Source organism: Melanotaenia boesemani, chromosome 12 (assembly GCF_017639745.1).
Source record: "Melanotaenia boesemani isolate fMelBoe1 chromosome 12, fMelBoe1.pri, whole genome shotgun sequence".
NCBI classification, from domain to species: Eukaryota; Metazoa; Chordata; class Actinopteri; order Atheriniformes; family Melanotaeniidae; genus Melanotaenia; species Melanotaenia boesemani.
In genome coordinates this window covers 8,841,193-8,858,888 of record NC_055693.1, presented here as the reverse complement: position 1 = coordinate 8,858,888, position 17,696 = coordinate 8,841,193, and the positions used below count along the sequence as shown (strand labels likewise).

At 37.9% G+C, this 17,696-nt stretch overlaps 1 protein-coding gene across 1 annotated transcript; it reads right to left on the bottom strand.

The window, feature by feature from the left end:
* Window positions 1–1,460: 1,460 nt before the first annotated feature.
* Window positions 1,461–16,674, bottom strand: hpxa (hemopexin a). The gene is made up of 12 exons (XM_042002173.1): window positions 16,571–16,674; window positions 16,120–16,145; window positions 15,946–16,023; window positions 15,670–15,827; window positions 15,240–15,393; window positions 14,615–14,827; window positions 14,202–14,297; window positions 13,093–13,223; window positions 12,860–13,001; window positions 11,424–11,550; window positions 3,044–3,312; window positions 1,461–1,657 (listed from the first exon to the last, which is right to left on the bottom strand). Exons 1-12 carry the CDS (start codon window positions 16,630–16,632, stop codon window positions 1,461–1,463), a joined length of 1,653 nt encoding a protein of 550 aa, XP_041858107.1. The 5' UTR covers window positions 16,633–16,674.
* Window positions 16,675–17,696: the final 1,022 nt, after the last annotated feature.

Below are 17,696 nucleotides of genomic sequence, written 5' to 3'. Positions count from 1 at the left end.
CCATCATTGTGCCTGTGCCCAAAAAATCTGCTGTAACCTGCCTTAGTGATTATCACCCTGTCAGTCTGACCTCAGTTATCATGAAGCGTTTTGAAAGGATTCTCATGAAGCACATCAAGGACGTCAGCCTTGCTGGTCTGGACAGTGTTTAACAGGGGGAACTGGTCAACAGAGGATGCAGTATTGATAGCTTTTCATTCAGCCCTGACCCATGAGGAATTCCCTAATGATTACTTTAGGATGCTGCTTGTAAACCTCAATTCGGCATTCAGTACTGTTACGGTTGGCAGTTCAGGATGATCACTGAAGAACAAAACTTTTTACAGAACATAACACAAGACTTAATTTGGCTATATTATACTGTCTAAAAGCAGACAAACTGGCACCAACTGGAGAGAAAACCCAGGCTTACAAGCAGGAGGCAATCAGTCCAGTCATGGGTGATTTAGATGGGTCATCTGTCACACCCATGGAAGATCGGAGGAGAGTTGATGCAAAAATCAAAGGCAAAAGAAAAAACATATGAAAACCCACAGATGGTAACATAAACAAGCTAAACTCAGGTAAAACTTTGTTTACATCCACTTTTTTACACCAGGAACTGGCTAAAATTGGTTTAGCATGCTATGAAATGAATAGCTTCTAAGGTCTGTTGCTACATGCTAAGAACATATCAAGCTGCATGCACTGCCTGCATACTATAGTAAGTTGTTTTGAATTTGAGCCTTTGAGAATTGGTGGCAATTTGTCTGTTCTTGTCTTAAGTAATTGTGACCAAACCAATAAACATAACATGGATACTATAATGGATGCATAAATAGGACATCAAACAAGACAAGACATGAAGAAACGTAGCTAGATACTGGAGGTGCGCACCATCACTGCTATGGAAATTTTCAAAGTTGCTTATAAACTGTAACATTCTCTGTCTTGAGCTGAGGTTGGTCATCATAATGAGCTTAGCAGATCACACAATGAAGAGAGACAAGAAGAAGTGGTAGAAGTGCGATCCATCACTGTGTGAAGTAGCTCATGCGTAATGCGTTTAGTGAAGGCCTTTCCTCTACACACATTCGCAGCTTCTGTCCATACGTAGATATTCGGAAGGCTTGAGTATTAGTTAGTAAAGCGTTAAAGGGCGCATGTACCTGTGAATAACCAAAAAGAGTTTGTCCTTTTCTTGTTGTTGAGTCTTACATGTATGTTGTCACAAAGTAACTCCTGTTCTGACACCCCCCCCCACTCTTGCTCTCCCTTGATATAGAGTTAAAGTCATAATCCCTCACCCCTCCATCTCACCAGTTCCCTTGAGCTTTGCCCGTCCTCATTAGCGGGTATTTTTCCCATGTTTGTTAATTGTGTCATCGTTTTTGCACCACCTGCCCCTCCCCCCCAACCTCTCGCTCTCTTTTCCTCCCCTCACCCCCACCTTCCTGCCTACCCCTGCTCATCTGTGCTCTCTAACAGCCACTAATTGTCATCATAAGGATGTGTTCGCTGTCACAACTGGAGAACAGACTGCAGACCGACAGTGTGCAGCCTGGCTCCTCTGGCCCCTGGAGGCCTCTGAGCTGGTGCCTGGGGCCCCAGTGGACCTTAGCAGGCAGGAAAGTTCCCTCTGCAAATGTAGCTAATAAAGACAGGGTGAGAATTTTACCTGGAAGGAAAGAGAATCAAGGAGCGAACTCAGGAAGTGTAAACTGGGAATTAACCGTAGGACAGGTACAGTGGCTGCCTAATGAGCTATGACTCTGACAGTACAATGCAGAGTAATAGCATGTACACAGGATATCATTTCCATTGTTGATGATTTAATCACTCAGATGCTCACACAGACTCAAAGAGATCTTAATTTGTTTCTGTTTTCCTTCAGCTATTCTAAATTTTTTAAAATTTCAACCACAGAATTAAGTCCTACAAGCTTAAGTCATAACAATATCACAGCAAGCAACAAAGAACTGTGCCAAAAGAAGTTTGGGTTTGTAAAGGGTTCACATGTAAATTTTGTCCAAAATGTTCAGAAATAAAATAAGGAAATTAAATAAAGATATACATTTTCTGAATTTCTGAATATATTTATTAGTAAAAAAAAATATATATATATATATATAGACAAATTGGCTAAAGTTTATTTTATTTTATTTATTTTAAAATTGTTTGGTTCTTTAATGTTTTATGGTATCCCAGGTTTTGATATCCCCTCTAAAGACATCATAATTGCATGTTATTGCTTTTATTATATGTTATAATTGGTAATTTGAAGCACAATTTCTACTTTTCTAGGCTTTTATAAGATGTAACTGTCATAGTCTTTTAACTGCAATATTTTAGAAAGAAAAATATCTTGTGGGAGCATTAGTACAGAACCAGTTTGATTATTTGAAAATGAAATTTTAATCACTTGATACACATCTGTGTTTGCAGTAGCATTTTCAAGGAATTAGAAATTAGAAAGAAACTAATCTCCTGCACAGATTCATTGTCTTTTCAATTACATTTAGCTGGCAAACATGTCTGGCACAGTTTTTATTTTTAATGACTGAAAGTCAGCAGGAGGTTGTTGGGGTGGTTTGGCCACTGTACAAAATCTTCAACTCTTCCACCGGAAGCGATGGTTTGCATTCATTTAAGGCAACAAAATAACTTGGATCATTATTAAGTAAAATCATACCACACATTAATATTGGATTTGTAAGCATATACCCGCACTGTTTTTGGTTTGTGACGTAAAGCTATTTTCTTATAAAAAGAAAATGCCACTAAACATAAAAAAGTTAAATAAAACTTTAAAATGGGAATTAAAAATAAATCAGGTTTTACAATAATAATCAACAGTATTTGCCCAAGACTTCATTTTTGATAAGCAACCCAGTGTTGCTGTTGAAATGTAGTTGTATAGAAGCATCATTTCAAGAAGACAGCATTGCTGTGTTTGTGTTCAGGCGAGCATGTGTCTTATACATGCACATGTTAGTGTATGTGTGCGTGTTTGCGTGCAAGTGGGAATTTGTGCTTTGTGGCATGTGTGCTCTCAGCATGGGACCATGGCGGGCCCCGTGCCGGCCAGCTGGAGGCTCAATCTGTTGAGGGGGTCCGCTGCTCAGTGGTGGGAGGTCGGCTGGACCCACAACGACGCCCCGACCATTTGCCCTGGCCTCCCCTCTGACCGGGATGCGCTGCTTGGCAGGCCCAGCCAGGGACTGACAGCTCTGCACAACACAGTCCACAAGACACTGTGGAGGAGGTGGAGGGGGTGGAAGGTTAGACATACAGGAGAGCGGAGGAGAGAAGTGATAGGATAGGGTGTGGAAACTTTAGGGAAGGAGGGGGACAGAGCTCACAGCAAGACAGTGAAAACAGCAGCGCAGCAAACACCAGCATGCTACCAACTGCAGAGAGAGAGCAGATTGAGACAGACAAGAAGGTAGAGGAAAAGTTTAGACAAGAAGCAGACGTGGAATAGCAGTGAGTGTAGTTTGGAAGCAAGCTAGCAAACCAGCTCTACTCAAACTGTCTGGTGTTCATCGGGTTTCTGAATTCTAGATACATAAGAATAGAAAAATGTCATTCTTCCTTATATAGACAGCATGTTTGGTATTGATGAAATGCAGTAGAAAACCTATACGTGGGTAGGGGACAAAGACTAAAGCACATAAATAAAGCTAGTGCAGTGTCAGCTTTTGGATCACTGGCTTTACATTTTTAAAAACTTGATTTCAGCATGTTAGCTGACAGGGGTGTCAAACTCCAGATTTCAAGGGGCACTATCCTCCAAGTTTTTGTTGTTTTCCTGCTCCACACACCTAATTCAAATCAAATGGACCCAACAGCTTGTTGTCAAGTTCTTAACAAAGACCCTGCAAGAAATGTCCATCTGACCAAGTCTCACAAAATTTTATATTCAGCCAAAACAGATGACAAAAAGAATTGATCCTAAAGCCTAAAGCGAGAGAAACTAAACAAGAATTGAAGTACATGAAATACTATGGTACAGTTGGGGGTAGTGGTGCAGGTGATACAGCAGGTTATCTAATATGTGGTAGGTTGGGTTGGTGGTTCAACTCCCATTTCATTCGGGTCATTCTGGCCTTTGGCAAAAAAAAAAAACAAAGACCACTTCACCAAATATATAGAACTATTCTTGAATTAAAAAGAATCATTGTTTTTGGTTGCTCTTATTTGAAGATCTTTTCTCTCTAAATGAGAAACAACACTGAAAAGAAGCATTAACAGGCTAGTTTTAAGGGGATTTTTACTTATAAAGAACTTGAAATAAGTGTTTCACAATTTGTTATAAGATGTTTTTCAGGTGTCTAAAGTCTAGATATTTTTTCTTAATTCAGGAAATCTTCCCAAGTGTAATTATCTTACTGCAATGGCAGATTTTTTCACTTGATTATAATCTAAATCTTCTCAATTTAAGTGCTCTTTTACTCATATTAAGACTCATTTTTGCAGTGAAACAACAAAACCTGCAGGATAGCGACCATGGAGAATCAGAGTCTGACACCTGTGACCTAGACCAATCAAAAGGACATCAGTAGCAATACATATTATGTCAACCGACAGTGATTATTCAGAAGTGTGCAAAGAGGAGCAACCATAGTAACAGAAACAGAGCAGGTTAAAACAGTCAGGAGTATAGTGGTTTATATGATGGAGAAATCTAGAGGGTTCCAAGAAAAGCTGTGGTTGCTCCAGGTGAGAAACAAACAACAATCCCAACAGCAGGGATTGATTTTTCTACAATTTTTCCAATAATGATGGATTCTTCTATTTTTTTTTTTTTTTTTTTTTTTGTGCTAAATTAACAAACTGTGAGCAGGATACCAAACATGTACAAACCAAATCACAAACTGAGAATTTATTCAAACAGGAGCAATAAAGCAAATTCTAGTCAGTTTATTTTACTATTTTGTTTAGTTAATTGTCTGACCACATATGAGGTGAAATGATTATACGGTTTTATACATTTTTTCTGTAGGCATGTGTGTTTGGGCCTTTTCTGTGTATTTACCAGGCCAGTTTGCTGCTCTCTCTGACAGTTTGATGCAGGGCATCGAGGTTACATCTGAAGGAGCGCTTTTAGCGGTCACCAGTCTACAGAGAGGACGCTAGCTGGCACCATCTGGTCCTGAGATTCAACATTTATCTGGCACAGTCTTGGCCAATGTCCATACCTGCTTGTTACACACACACACAGAACACACCCGTACACACACTTTGTGGGGGTCAAGCTACCCCTAAACAGCAGGCTGAGAGCAGATGTCCGTCAACCCTCCCAGTCCAGTTAATTAAGCATCACAAGCAGCAAGGACACAACTCACAAACATACACGTACACACAGATGCACACACACCAAAAGCATACTGTACCTGCCCACAACCGGACAGTCTAACGGCTGTTTGTACCGTGTATGCATGGTATGCGTGTGTGTGTGTGTGTGTGTGAGACCAAAGATATATTAAGGTGAATGTCACTGAGGACAAAATGAAGAGGTCAGAGGAATCAGAGGTGACTGTTATTAACTGTAACATCTTCTACTCTGAATGTTTTGCAACCAGTTAATGAGTGGGGAGTCTTTTAGTTGCAGGTTTGATTTAACCCAAAAGTCAGTTAAATGCCAAAATGTATGGACATAACTGATGCTTGATCTATTATGTAACAGTATTATATCTCTTTGACGGTAGCAGGAAGACAAGATAAAAACTTGTTGTTTATTAGAAGGATGAAACTGTCAGAGATTTCCAAACACTGTTCAGTTTTATGATATGGAATATGTAAGACAATTGGTATTTAAAAAAAGAAAAACATGGAAAGTGTATAAACTGCTAATCATATACTGCTGCAATGACTGTGGGTATCGACTTTGGCCTCACATGGAAGTGGTGGGTACACAAAATGAAACACAAGATTATAATATTTATATGAGAACATGTTATAGCTGACATTTTCCTGTGTAATACTGGCCTAACTGTGTGATGTCTGCACACTGTAGTCTTTTTTGATGTGCATTGTGTCAACTGACATAAACACTAACAGTATAAACCAGTATCAGCACAGAGCACTAAACATACAGACATTTGAGAAAAGCATGAGAATTATGCAAAGTTCACACAAAGTTCACTTTGAAAGAATATTTTCAGATCCATGGTGCCTACAGTGGCATAGACTGTGTGCATATGTTTAAAAAGAAAGTCGCATTACAATTTACCCCAGAATGTTAACTGGTTCTACTGACATCTCAAATATCAAACATGATTCCTGTGCGCATATCGGGCAGAAAAAGATATGAGCCACTTCATGGTTGTGACGTTAAGTAGTGTTATTTGTTTACAAAGATTTATCAAAGAATAAGAAATCCACAATACAAACATAAGCTGCAGACATTAGCATCAGCTAGCATTGTTAGCATGCTCCAATAGCTCTTTTCTTTATGGTGTAAGGGTTGGTCACGGCGGTCTGTTTGAACCCATTCAGTGTATATCGTCCGTGCATCATTTTTCAATAAAAATGTGAAAATGAATGAGTTTGTTTCAACCCTCAAGACTAACAGTCCTGATGTTCTTAACCTTTAAAGCCTGACCACTCCCCACCTCAAAAAGAAAGAGGAGAAAATTAGAGATTAAATATAAACAAGATTTTTTTTTGTATATTTACCATTTATTACTCCATTAAATGTCAAAATTATTGTAGTACAAAAGGTATCCACCAGGGGGCAGAAGGTAAGTATAAGCGTGTGTACAAAAGGGTATTCAGCCAAGGTACCGTAGAGTGATGTAAAGGTCTTAGAAACTGTATGTATCAAATATACATACTGTAGTAAAAGGTTAAGCTGGTTATTTAACATAAAATCAACAAATATCCTACAACATCTAAAAATATTACTTGTAACTACATGTCATGATAACATGCGGTGATTAAAATATTTAATTTGTTATACTCATCCTGCTGACAAAATTGGATGTGATTTAGCAACATAGATGTAACCACACCAAAATCCTTCCTTTGCAGACTTTGTCCCTGTACAACACAACATTCTCCTTTTTTCTGTCATATTTTCTGCGACCACTACATATATCTGGTGCTTAGAATCCTGTTAAATAGTATATTTAGCTTGTAAACCTTTAAACTGAGTAAAGTGACCTGGTATAACCATGATAAAAAAGCTGTTCATATTCTTCAAATACCTAGGAAAGTTGTACACTGCTTCCTTTTAAATCTCCATTAGTATAGGATACACACGAAAGAAAACGCAGAAGATGATTCTGTCCAAAAATTTACAAAGTTATTTACTGCTGTGTAGGAAAAAAAAAGGATAAAGGGTTTTATAATTTTAATTTCAGTCAATGTTTGGTAAGTTTTTTCTATAATAATTACATTGTGAGTTGTAGAAGCTAAGACCACTTGATTGGGGTTAGAAAAAGATCCCAAATTATCCTAAAATACAATACAATTCTATTTTAATTGAGTACAATGAACACTTTGGCTAAATGCTGTAAGATAGGAGGGACACTGATAAAACACCTGTATGTAATGACTCATAGGTATAACAATAATTTTAAATACATCAAAACAAGATTTTGATCACAGAGCTTCTACTTCTTTACATGTAGGAAAAAGAACATTGTATGATATTTTAGCTGAAGGATTTATGAACTTTATGAAGATTTCTTACATATACAATTGTGCAGGTTTAATGTGTACTTAATAAAAATGGTGGTTGTTTTAATGAGTGTTAAAATTATCCAAAAGAGGAGTTAATGTCACATTTTAGATGCACAATATTTATTAATTTATTTCATTTTATTATTATTTTTTTTTAAACAAAAACAGACAATTATCTCATCTAGAACCTTGTGCATATGTTTTTACTTGGGTAATGCATTTTGCCCTTCCTGTTCATCCCTGTCCACTCATGACTAGTGTTAATACTTTAATCTAATTACTGATTGAACTAATGCCCTTTTCTGCTCACTGTCAAAACAGTGTTCCTCTCATTAGACACATTACCCAGTTTTGATGTTGGTGTGTTAATGGCCTGGCAGCCTGAGTAGTTGACTGTGGCATCATATCAAGGCAAATGAAGGGACTCAGTGTTTCTCCTGCCATTGTCATCACAGCAGGCAGTGGGGTGAAGTAAGGGATTGTGTGATCTAATGAAGCTTGCTGTTATCAGGGACTTCAGCCCCAGTCATGAAGCTGACATCATTCTATTGCCTCATTTTTGAACTGCGTGATGCACTCCAGGTCAGAAACCCCCCAAACCCCCTTCTACTTCCTTATATATCATAAATTATATTCCATTATAAACCTCCACATTTTCATTTGTCCATTATATTTATATATACACATATATACATCCATCTTTTTTTTTATCTGGGGTGGCACATTCGCCAGCTTGTCCAGGGGGATCCCGAGGCATTCCCAGGCCACCCAAGAGATGTAGTCACTCCAGCATGTCTGGGTCTTCCCCAGGACCTCCTGCCAGTGGGACGTGCCCAGAACACCTCACCAGGGAGGCATCCAGGAGATATCCTGACCAGATGCCCTAGCCACCTCATCTGGCTTCTCTCGATGCGGAGGAGCATCGGATCACTGATCTTCTCACCCTATCTCAGAGTGAGTGCCTATAGCCACCTTGCGGAGAAAACTCATTTCGGCCACTTGTATTCGTGATCTTGTTCTTTCGGTCACTACCCACAGCTTATGACCATAGATGAGGGTAGGAACATAGATCAACTGGTAAATCAAGAGCTTTGCCTTTTGGCTCAGCTCCGTCTTTACCACAACAGACCGATGCAGAATCTGCATCACAGCAGATGCTGCGCCGATCCGCATGTTGATCTCCCGCTCCATCCTTCCCTCACACATGAACAAGACCCTGAGATACTTGAACTCCTCCACTTGGGGCAGGATCTCATTCCAGATCTGGAGAAAACACTCCACCCATTTCCAGCTGAGGACATGGTCTCGGATTTGAAGGTGCTGATTCTCATCCCAGCTGCTTCACACTTGGCTGCGAATCGCTCCAGCGAGAGCTGAAGATCCCGGCCCAATGAAGCCAACAGAACTACATTATCTGCAAAAACCATAGACCGAATCCTGACCAATCCGGATCCCCTCAACACCTCGGCTGCGCCTAGAAATTATGTCCATAAAAGTTATGAACAGAATCAGTGACAAAGGGCAGCCTTAGCGGAGTCCAACCCACACTGAAAACAAATCTGATTTACTGCTCGCAATGCAAACCAAGCCAATGGACCCTCCTCTCCAGCACCCTTGAACAGACCTTACCAGGGAGGCTGAAGAATGTGATCCTCTTGTAGTTGGAGCAAATACTCTGGTCGCTCTTTTCGAAAAGGGTGTCACCACGTCAGTCTGCCAGTCTGCTTAGAAGACTGCGTTATAATATCCAAGGAATTTAAAATCCGTACTTACCCTTTATCTACCAGCATTTAGTAACAGCAGTGATCTGTCAAATGCTTCGTCCCTCTGGATGATTTCTTCGCTTTACTGAATTTGGAAAACCTAGATGAACATGGACATTTATTCAGATTACTAAATATGTTCTTATTATAATTCATCCAAGAGTTTATAATTTGTACAAAAACCCATCTGGACCCACTGAGAAGTTTAAAGTACTAATACTGAAGTTTGTAGCATTTTTTTTCCTGAATGTAGAGAGGTATTATATTGGGCCATTATATTGCACTTTTGTGCAGGATTGCCAACTATGCTGCGGGTTTTCCACCTTTCTCTGCTGCAGTGCACCTGATTTACATGACAGCTTGTTGTTAAGTTCTGCACAAGCCTATTAATGATCCATTAATAATTTGACTCAAGTGTATTGCAGCATGAAAACATGAAAGATCTCAGGACAGTGGCTCAACAGGTTGAGTGCATCCCTGCACTAGTGCATCAGAAAAATCTTCATATTTTTTAAAGGGCTTGAAACAACTCTGATAGATGAGTACAGAAAATGTTCATTTTAAACTTTTAAAATTGAATAAAAAAAAAAAAACTCAGTATCTTAAATAATTTAGATTAAGCACTTGCAGACCCAATAAGTATTTCTTACATTCTTAAATCAGCAACAGCTGTACTTTTCTAATAAACAGACCCAGTAAAACCTTGTTGTGTACAGTGGATCTATTCCCAGTTTAACATCATCATGGCAAATCAGCAGTTAATGGAAAGTGACTTCAGTAAATGTCTCATTCTTTTTATCAACACATCCATTAGTGCCAGTCTGATGGAGGTAACATTATTTTCCTACAAAGGTAGTAAGCTAAAGTTTATGCTGCTGTTGCTCTGTCATTGCCTTTTTATATACAGTCTATGGTCGTTGCTAACAGTGATGCTAACATTAGCTTCACAGTACAGTGACTAGCCTCTCCAGATGTGTTTTAAGGTGGATGAAAATGGGTGTGGTGGATTCAGCATCCTGGACTTTTATACCACAGACGTTCCAGTTTGCTGCACTTATACTAGTGTCTTTTTATTACGTTTCTAATACCCAAAAGTTACTGTAGCAACAGCTGTGCTCTCTAGTGCAGTCAACATTTTGACTGGCTGCACACTGTGGGCACAGCTGTGGCGTTAGGTCACTGTTACGTCTGGAGATATGACAGCAGACAGGTAATTGGACGATTGGACACCTATATGTATATGTATATGTATATGTATATGTATATGTATATGTATATGTATATATGTATATATATGTATCAAACATGATCTGAGAATATTACATTATTGTAAACTGTACACAGACCTCTAGAACTCTTAGGCTCAAATATAACAAGTTAAGACCTAATTAACTGGCTTGAGGCTTGACTGAGCTGGCGCTCTACTTGCCTGGGACTTAAAAGTCATGTTTTAACTGTTTGGACAGACAAAGCCAGTGGCATTTCAATAGTTTAAGATTCATTTTTAGCATTTTTTCCTGGCATGCCTTAATATTTTATTATTAGGATTTATTTACCAGCAAGAAAACACCAGGTTTCTGTCAACTAATTCTGCCAGCTGCAGTTGGATCTGTGGGAGATCTCATGAAGAAGAATTTATTTTCTCCTTATTCCAGGCCTGCATGTATGCTCCCTGCGTGCATTGCAAACAGGATGATGTCATGCGTGCACTGGCCTAACAATGTCATCCTTCTTGAATGAAACAAAGCAGAGTTACTGAAAATGAGAGGCAAAAGTTTTACTGTTGTTGTCGGCTCCGATAGTGGATCTTTTGCACCCTCTACTGGTGAAAGACTTGGTGTTGTGAAAGAAACTTTCCCTCTAATTGCTTTTTGGTGATGTAAAGTACACCATAAGAACAAGTAACATCCAGTTATTCTGGGACTGTGTTAAGTCACTACATTTCTATTTAATTATTGCAACTGTCCTGATAACTTCCAGACATAAATGCACAGTAGTTCGGCAAAGGAATGTTGAGAATTCTCTTTAGCAGCATCCACCTTCTTGAAAAGGGGAACTGGTAGTGGATTGCTTGCAACACGTGGGCTTGCCTTCATATCCACGTCGTACATTTGCTGACCTAGAGGGCAAGAGGCAGTAAGACTCATAAGTAGGTGACAATGTACCCTTTTTGCACATTTCAGAGAAAAATAAATCCAAAAATGATGCTTTGACTAGGTCTTGATTCAAATCTGAAGAGCTTTTTGGTCAAAAAGTAACTTTGAGAGCATTTGTTTTCACAATGTCAAACTTTTTGACCTTTATATTTCCTTTGTGCAGCAGATGCAAACTACATTTAATAAGAAATACTGCTGTAGAAACAGTTTTATGTGAATTAGAAAGCTTAACATTGGGATTTAAGATGGCACAGCACAACTGTTTTAAGCTAATTGCTAACATTAGCTAGCAAGTCAGTTTAGCTTTAGCATAAATAAGGAACAAAGCAGAATTACTGCTTTAGCAACAGTGTTATGCAAACTAGACAGTTTAACATGAGTCTATACATTGTGATTTAAGGTGGCTCAGCAAAACTATGTTGTAAGCTATCTGGTAGTACTAGCTAGCAAATAAAGTGTTAGTGCAGCTTTTACTTGCCAGCAGTTGCCAATGATAAAAACACAAGTGTGCCTGTGGTGAATTTTGAAAGATTTTGTTGTACATTTTGCCAAAAACGTATGTTACCAAATTTCACGTTTTTATTGCAACTGATCTAACTGTTGCTGAGGGATTTGTCACATAAAAATCGGATTTAATCTAAATGTAATGGGGTTGTTAAGAATTACCAGACATTTTTATTTTAACTAACCTAAATCTAGTGTGATTATGTATGTTGACCTTTTCATTATCACAGTAGTGCTCCTTAGGTTGCTCGGTTATACATTAACTGAACTCTTGACAGTATTAAAAAGCATGCATTTTCAAAGGTTAATATTTACATAGAATGTATTATTGAAAAAAATGTGGAGATGTCTTGTATAAAAGTAAAGATAAAAACTATGGTTGCACAGTGTTACTTGAACATTAGCAGTATCTGCTGATAAAACCGAAGTCTTAACTTATCAGCTTATGACAAAAATAAAACATTATGCATTAGTTTTCCAATTTTCTTTAACAATATATGAAAAAAATGTGGATGTTTATTTTAAGCTGAAGTGGCTAAACGTTTTTAAATTTGTCTACACCTAACAAAACGAAAAACAAGATATTAGAATAAATGCAACAGATCCATCAAAAGTGATAAATGAGATCAGTATTCATGTTCACAAACGTTTCAATTTTGCATGAATGTGCTTATTATTAAAGTGAAAATCTGTAAAAAAAAAAAAAAACTCCCATCAGTAATTTATGGACTATCACTTCCTACAATCAAGCTTTGAAAATGTTTATACCTTTAATGATGTGAGCGATGTCCTTGCAGACAAATGCAGCATCAAAGGGGCCTTTAATGCCCAGCTCTTTTTCTGCAGGCTTGGGGTAACCGTTCAGGAGGGTGTGTGGCTCACCAACTTTGTAAACAAATAATTGGTCATCCTGGAGAGAGAGAGAAAAAAAACATTGTGTATTATAGCATTCAGTTGGAGGTGATGACAACATCAATACATCTGTTGTTATTCAAATTTACCTTGATAATGTAGAGATGATCCTGATAAGTGAAAACAGTATCAACCTCACTGTGCACTTTTTTAAAGGCCTTCTCGATGGTGTCAGCCTTCAGTTCGTCACTGCCCTCGTCTTTACGGATGAAATGGTGGCCTGCAAAATACGGTAATACCTCATGTATATTTGGAAATGTTAATACCCTAATTAGACAAAGTCAACATGGGAAACTCTTTATCTGTCTAAAGAGTCAAACACAGTACTCTTGTCCTGAATAGAATAGGTAAACAGTCTACTAACCATACACTTAAGTTTCAGACACTGACAAAGAGATTCAACACTGGTGGCAATAAAAACAAGTTTTATCCAACTCTGTTGGGCCAGAAAGAATTTCAATGGGAGCCAACTTACATGTCAGTTTTTATTAGTGGGACAAAATTTAACCAACATATATTTACACTAGCTGTTGACTAACTAAATAACTGTGTGTACTGTTATGTTTTAACCACTAAGTTTCCACTTACTTGAACATAGCTGCGTATTGAAAACACCATATTGTAAAATATTTAGGCTAAGAAATGGTTTAGAACAGGGATGCCCAAAGTTGGTCCTCGAGGGCCGCTGTCCTGTAGATTTTCTAATGTTTCCTGCTTCAACACACCTGACTCAAATGAAATAGATCCAACAGCCTATTAAGTTTTGCACAATGACTCATCAGTTTGAATCAGGTGGTTTTGGAGCAGGGATACATCAAAAACCTGCAGGATTGTGGCCCTTGAGGACCGGAGCTGGGCACCCCTGGTTTAGAATATATTAAATCTGAATAGGAAGGAGATGATACAGGAATTTATTTTGACATTCTGAAGCTGTAGATTTTCTTCTGTAAAATTATTTATTGTTGAATTTCTGGTAAATATGAAAGGAGAAGGATATGAAACCAAGAGAAACTCTATACTGTTTACTTATCTTAATAAGAGCAACCCTGACTGTGTAATTAACACATCATATCCCATTTGCTTATTCTGTACTCTTAACATAAATGTAGATAAACAAGAAGAGCACAGACATACATGTTGGGACTCCATTTAACTATATAAATAACTCAATTGAGTGTATTCTGTTGTCATATCTCACCTCTGAAGGCATATATGTTTCCAGCATCATCAGATGTGATGGCATCCAGGTGCACACGGCTGCAGCGCTCTCTCTCCACATGGTCGCTACTTTCACCTGACAAGCAAACACAAAGTTAATGTATAAAAATAAATAATAAATATATATTTATCAGCTTGTGAGGTCAGCTGAAATTTAAAAATAACTCAAACATGAGCAGATTGAGCTGGGAATCTTTATTTTTTCCAAGTAGCCTGTGATGCTGGAGCACTGATTACTTTAAACTTGGGTTTTAACCTGCCATTGTTTTAAGATTTAGAAGATTTCTTAACAGCTAGAAACACATGCTGTTTCCAGCTACAGAAAGAGGAGGATATTGGAGGGATTGAACAGCACAAAGAGTTTAATGATTTAAAGAAGCACGTTTTACTTACTGAACTTGGAGCACCTCATGAAGTAGTCGCGTGCCTCTTTGGGATATTTGCCATGCACCTCACCAGTCTTGGGGTCAAACTTGGAGAACATGTGTCCTTGGAAGCAGTAGTAGTGTTCCATGAAACGGAAAGCAGATGTGCAGTTTGGCATGGACTTAAACTCTTTCTCGTCTACAGCCTTAGTTTTGACTGTGTAGTGGTAAATGTCGTCTCCTGTGGAAAAAGTAAATACACAACTTTAGATTTTAAGGTAATGTCATTCAACCTGAAAGGTTGTATGAACATGGAATGATAGCATTTAAAAGCCAGCACTCTAGCTTCATATCCAATTTAAATTTACTGCAGATTTTTCCATGAGACAAAACATTTTCAAATCAATTTATTATATATCATGATTACAAGAGGATTTTATTCTTTAGAAACATGAAAATCAGATAGATGATGCTTTGGCAGCACACACTGATTAGTTGCTGTCATATATATACATATAAAGGACATCTACACTGAAAATATCTGGAATTTAGGGAAAGTAAGAGGAAAGAACCAGGGATTAAATGTGGTATTTGTATCTACTTTAAAGAAATTTCAAATTACATTGTATTCATTGACAAAAACACATACTTACCCTTGAAGAAGATGACAGAGTCTTCATCACACTCTGGCTTTGGACACTCCACGGCAGCATCCAGGTGGTTGGGAATTCCAGGGAAGACTTCACTGATGTTCTTAGGGTAGCCAGCCTCCAGCTTGTGTTGGTAGTAGCTGAACACCTTGTGGTCCTGCATTAAATATTCACAAGTATAAGGTTAAAACTGAGAGGATATCTTGCTTTCACAGTCAAGTCACAGAAATGGATTAATCTGTGGCTTGCTATCATTGTCAACACAAGGAAGATGCAGGAAGGTTGGATGGTGCAATTATCATGATTCATTTTACAATGCGACTGTTCATGGATGCCATTTTTTTTACTCCATACTCATTTGCTCTTACAAATAGAAGAGGTTATGTATGCTGCCAAACTCAGATTAACAATCAAGAACATTTTTGGACCATACCAGGAAGAAGAACATGCGGTCATGGTGGGTGGGATCATCCTCGTAGTGCATACGGAAAGCAGCATCTACATGGCCCAGGTGGTGATGGTCATCCAACTCAGCAAAAGACTCATTAGACAGCTCTGCCTTGCCATGGAAGCCCTTGAACAAATGGTCGCCTAAAGAGAATTTAGCACATAATCTTTTAAATACATATATTCCTAAATAAAATAATATGCCTTTATTAAGAGAGGTGAAACTTCATGCAGTGTAACAAGATGCTTTGTTAGGACTTACCCTTGAAAAAGTAAGGAATCCCCTCTTCGTTCACAGCAACAGCATCCATCTCAAGGCCTTCACAACGGTCACGAGCAGCTGCAAAATATCAGGGTCATAAAGTTGTGAATTATGCAGTAACATGTTCGTTCATAGTTTTCATTCTTGTCACAATTATGCTTTTCAACAACTTACCATGTGCATGATGATGCTTCTTTGGCCTGAACAAAAATGGAAAGGACATATTCAGACCTGCTCATTTTGTATACTGTTATGCTGCTAGAGATTTAGAATAAAACTTTGTATTTGTATTTACATCTACATAGTCACATTTTTAGCAATATTTAAATGTTTAGTCCTTCTTATTGCTTCCTAAGGTAGGAAAAAAAAACAGTTTAAGAGCCTTGAAGCTTTGTTTAAGATTATTCTTGGGTGCATTTAGGGTTAGCTGAGGAGTTTGTGAAAAAAGAGAAGAAAAAAACGAGCTTTTCAAATATGCACTTTAGACTAATGCAACAGTGACATAATTGAATCTCCAAAGCCATGTATTACATAACAGAAGCAAGATAAAAGTCTGCCAGCAGCTGCATGGCATGGAAAAAAACATAAAGATGTATTCCTTCATGTTAGACGGGAGACTACTTACTGAGCCCATGACAGAGTAAAGGCTAGGCAAAGACACAGGGTGTAAGCGAGCAGTTTCATCATGAACTGTCCTCTGGTTCAGGTGAGCTGAGCAAAAGGTACCGTGACTGCATCTGCTGCATCTTTTTATATGGATATGTCACGTTGGGTATCAAAGGAGGGAGTTAAGGACAATGTGCAGAAACATTGTGTTTATCACAGACGCCCACTATATTTGACGTCCCCCAAATGTGCCCCAAAGATCTCTACCCCATTTTTGTTTCATCCTGACACAGCAGATTCATAGAATTTGAAGAGCTCTCTTTCCACCATGGAAATCAATAGCTGTATATCTTGTGTCCTTAATGAAACCATGTTGTCTAATACATGCAAATGTCATTGTATAAAAATGTAGGTTTTTTTTTAACAGTTTGTAAAAATACCTAAGCATGATTGATCAGTTTGAATTATTGGATATATAATTGTCTAAAGAATCTGACTGTTAGTGCTAATTAGTTAAAAAACACTTCACTAAAGGCTGACTGATGGCTGATCTATTCCTATGATTAAAAAAAATAAATGTATTAATTGATGATAATTATAATAGCAATAATAATTTCATTATTAACAACTATACATAAAACATTTAATGCCTCCAAACTTTCTATTTGTCAATATTTTGCATAACAATATCCACTCCTTTTAAGTTTTATAACTATGTTGCAGGACATGTCAGAAATCCACCATAGATGGACCTGATCTAACTTTGTGAGGTAACTAACCTCACAAAAATAAATAAGAACTGCTGATTGTTGCACTTTACAATCCTCGAAACAGCTGTTGCGTAATGTTGGTGAGGTGAACATTGACAGAAAATTAAAGATTGGCCTCATTATTTGTTATACTCAATAAATTAAAAGTGTTGCATCGTTTTATGTGTTATAGTAAAGACTCGTCCTTTCTATTTCTTTATAATATTTCTTCTTTAAAAGATGGCCAAAGAAACATACTGATGGCTTTTGTCGGTGAAAGAGGGGTTGTAGTTTTTATGGCTAGTTAATTTACCAGCTGGTAGTTGATCTAAGTGACCAAAGTGCATCCACATGCTTTGTATTTTCTTGAAAGTGCTAGGTCTTTTTCAAACATGT

What these genes read in the sequence shown, in the direction of transcription:
- hpxa (XM_042002173.1), bottom strand. Translation starts at nt 16,632, where the DNA reads ATGATGAAACTGCTCGCTTACACCCTGTGTCTTTGCCTAGCCTTTACT. An exon ending in GAAGCATCATCATGCACATG is followed by an intron (nt 16,024 to 16,119) that starts GTAAGTTGTTGA and finishes GATATTTTGCAG; the next exon opens with CTGCTCGTGACCGTTGTGAA. An exon ending in CATTCCTTTGCCGAACTACT is followed by an intron (nt 3,313 to 11,423) that starts GTGCATTTATGT and finishes CCTTCCCTAAAG; the next exon opens with TTTCCACACCCTATCCTATC.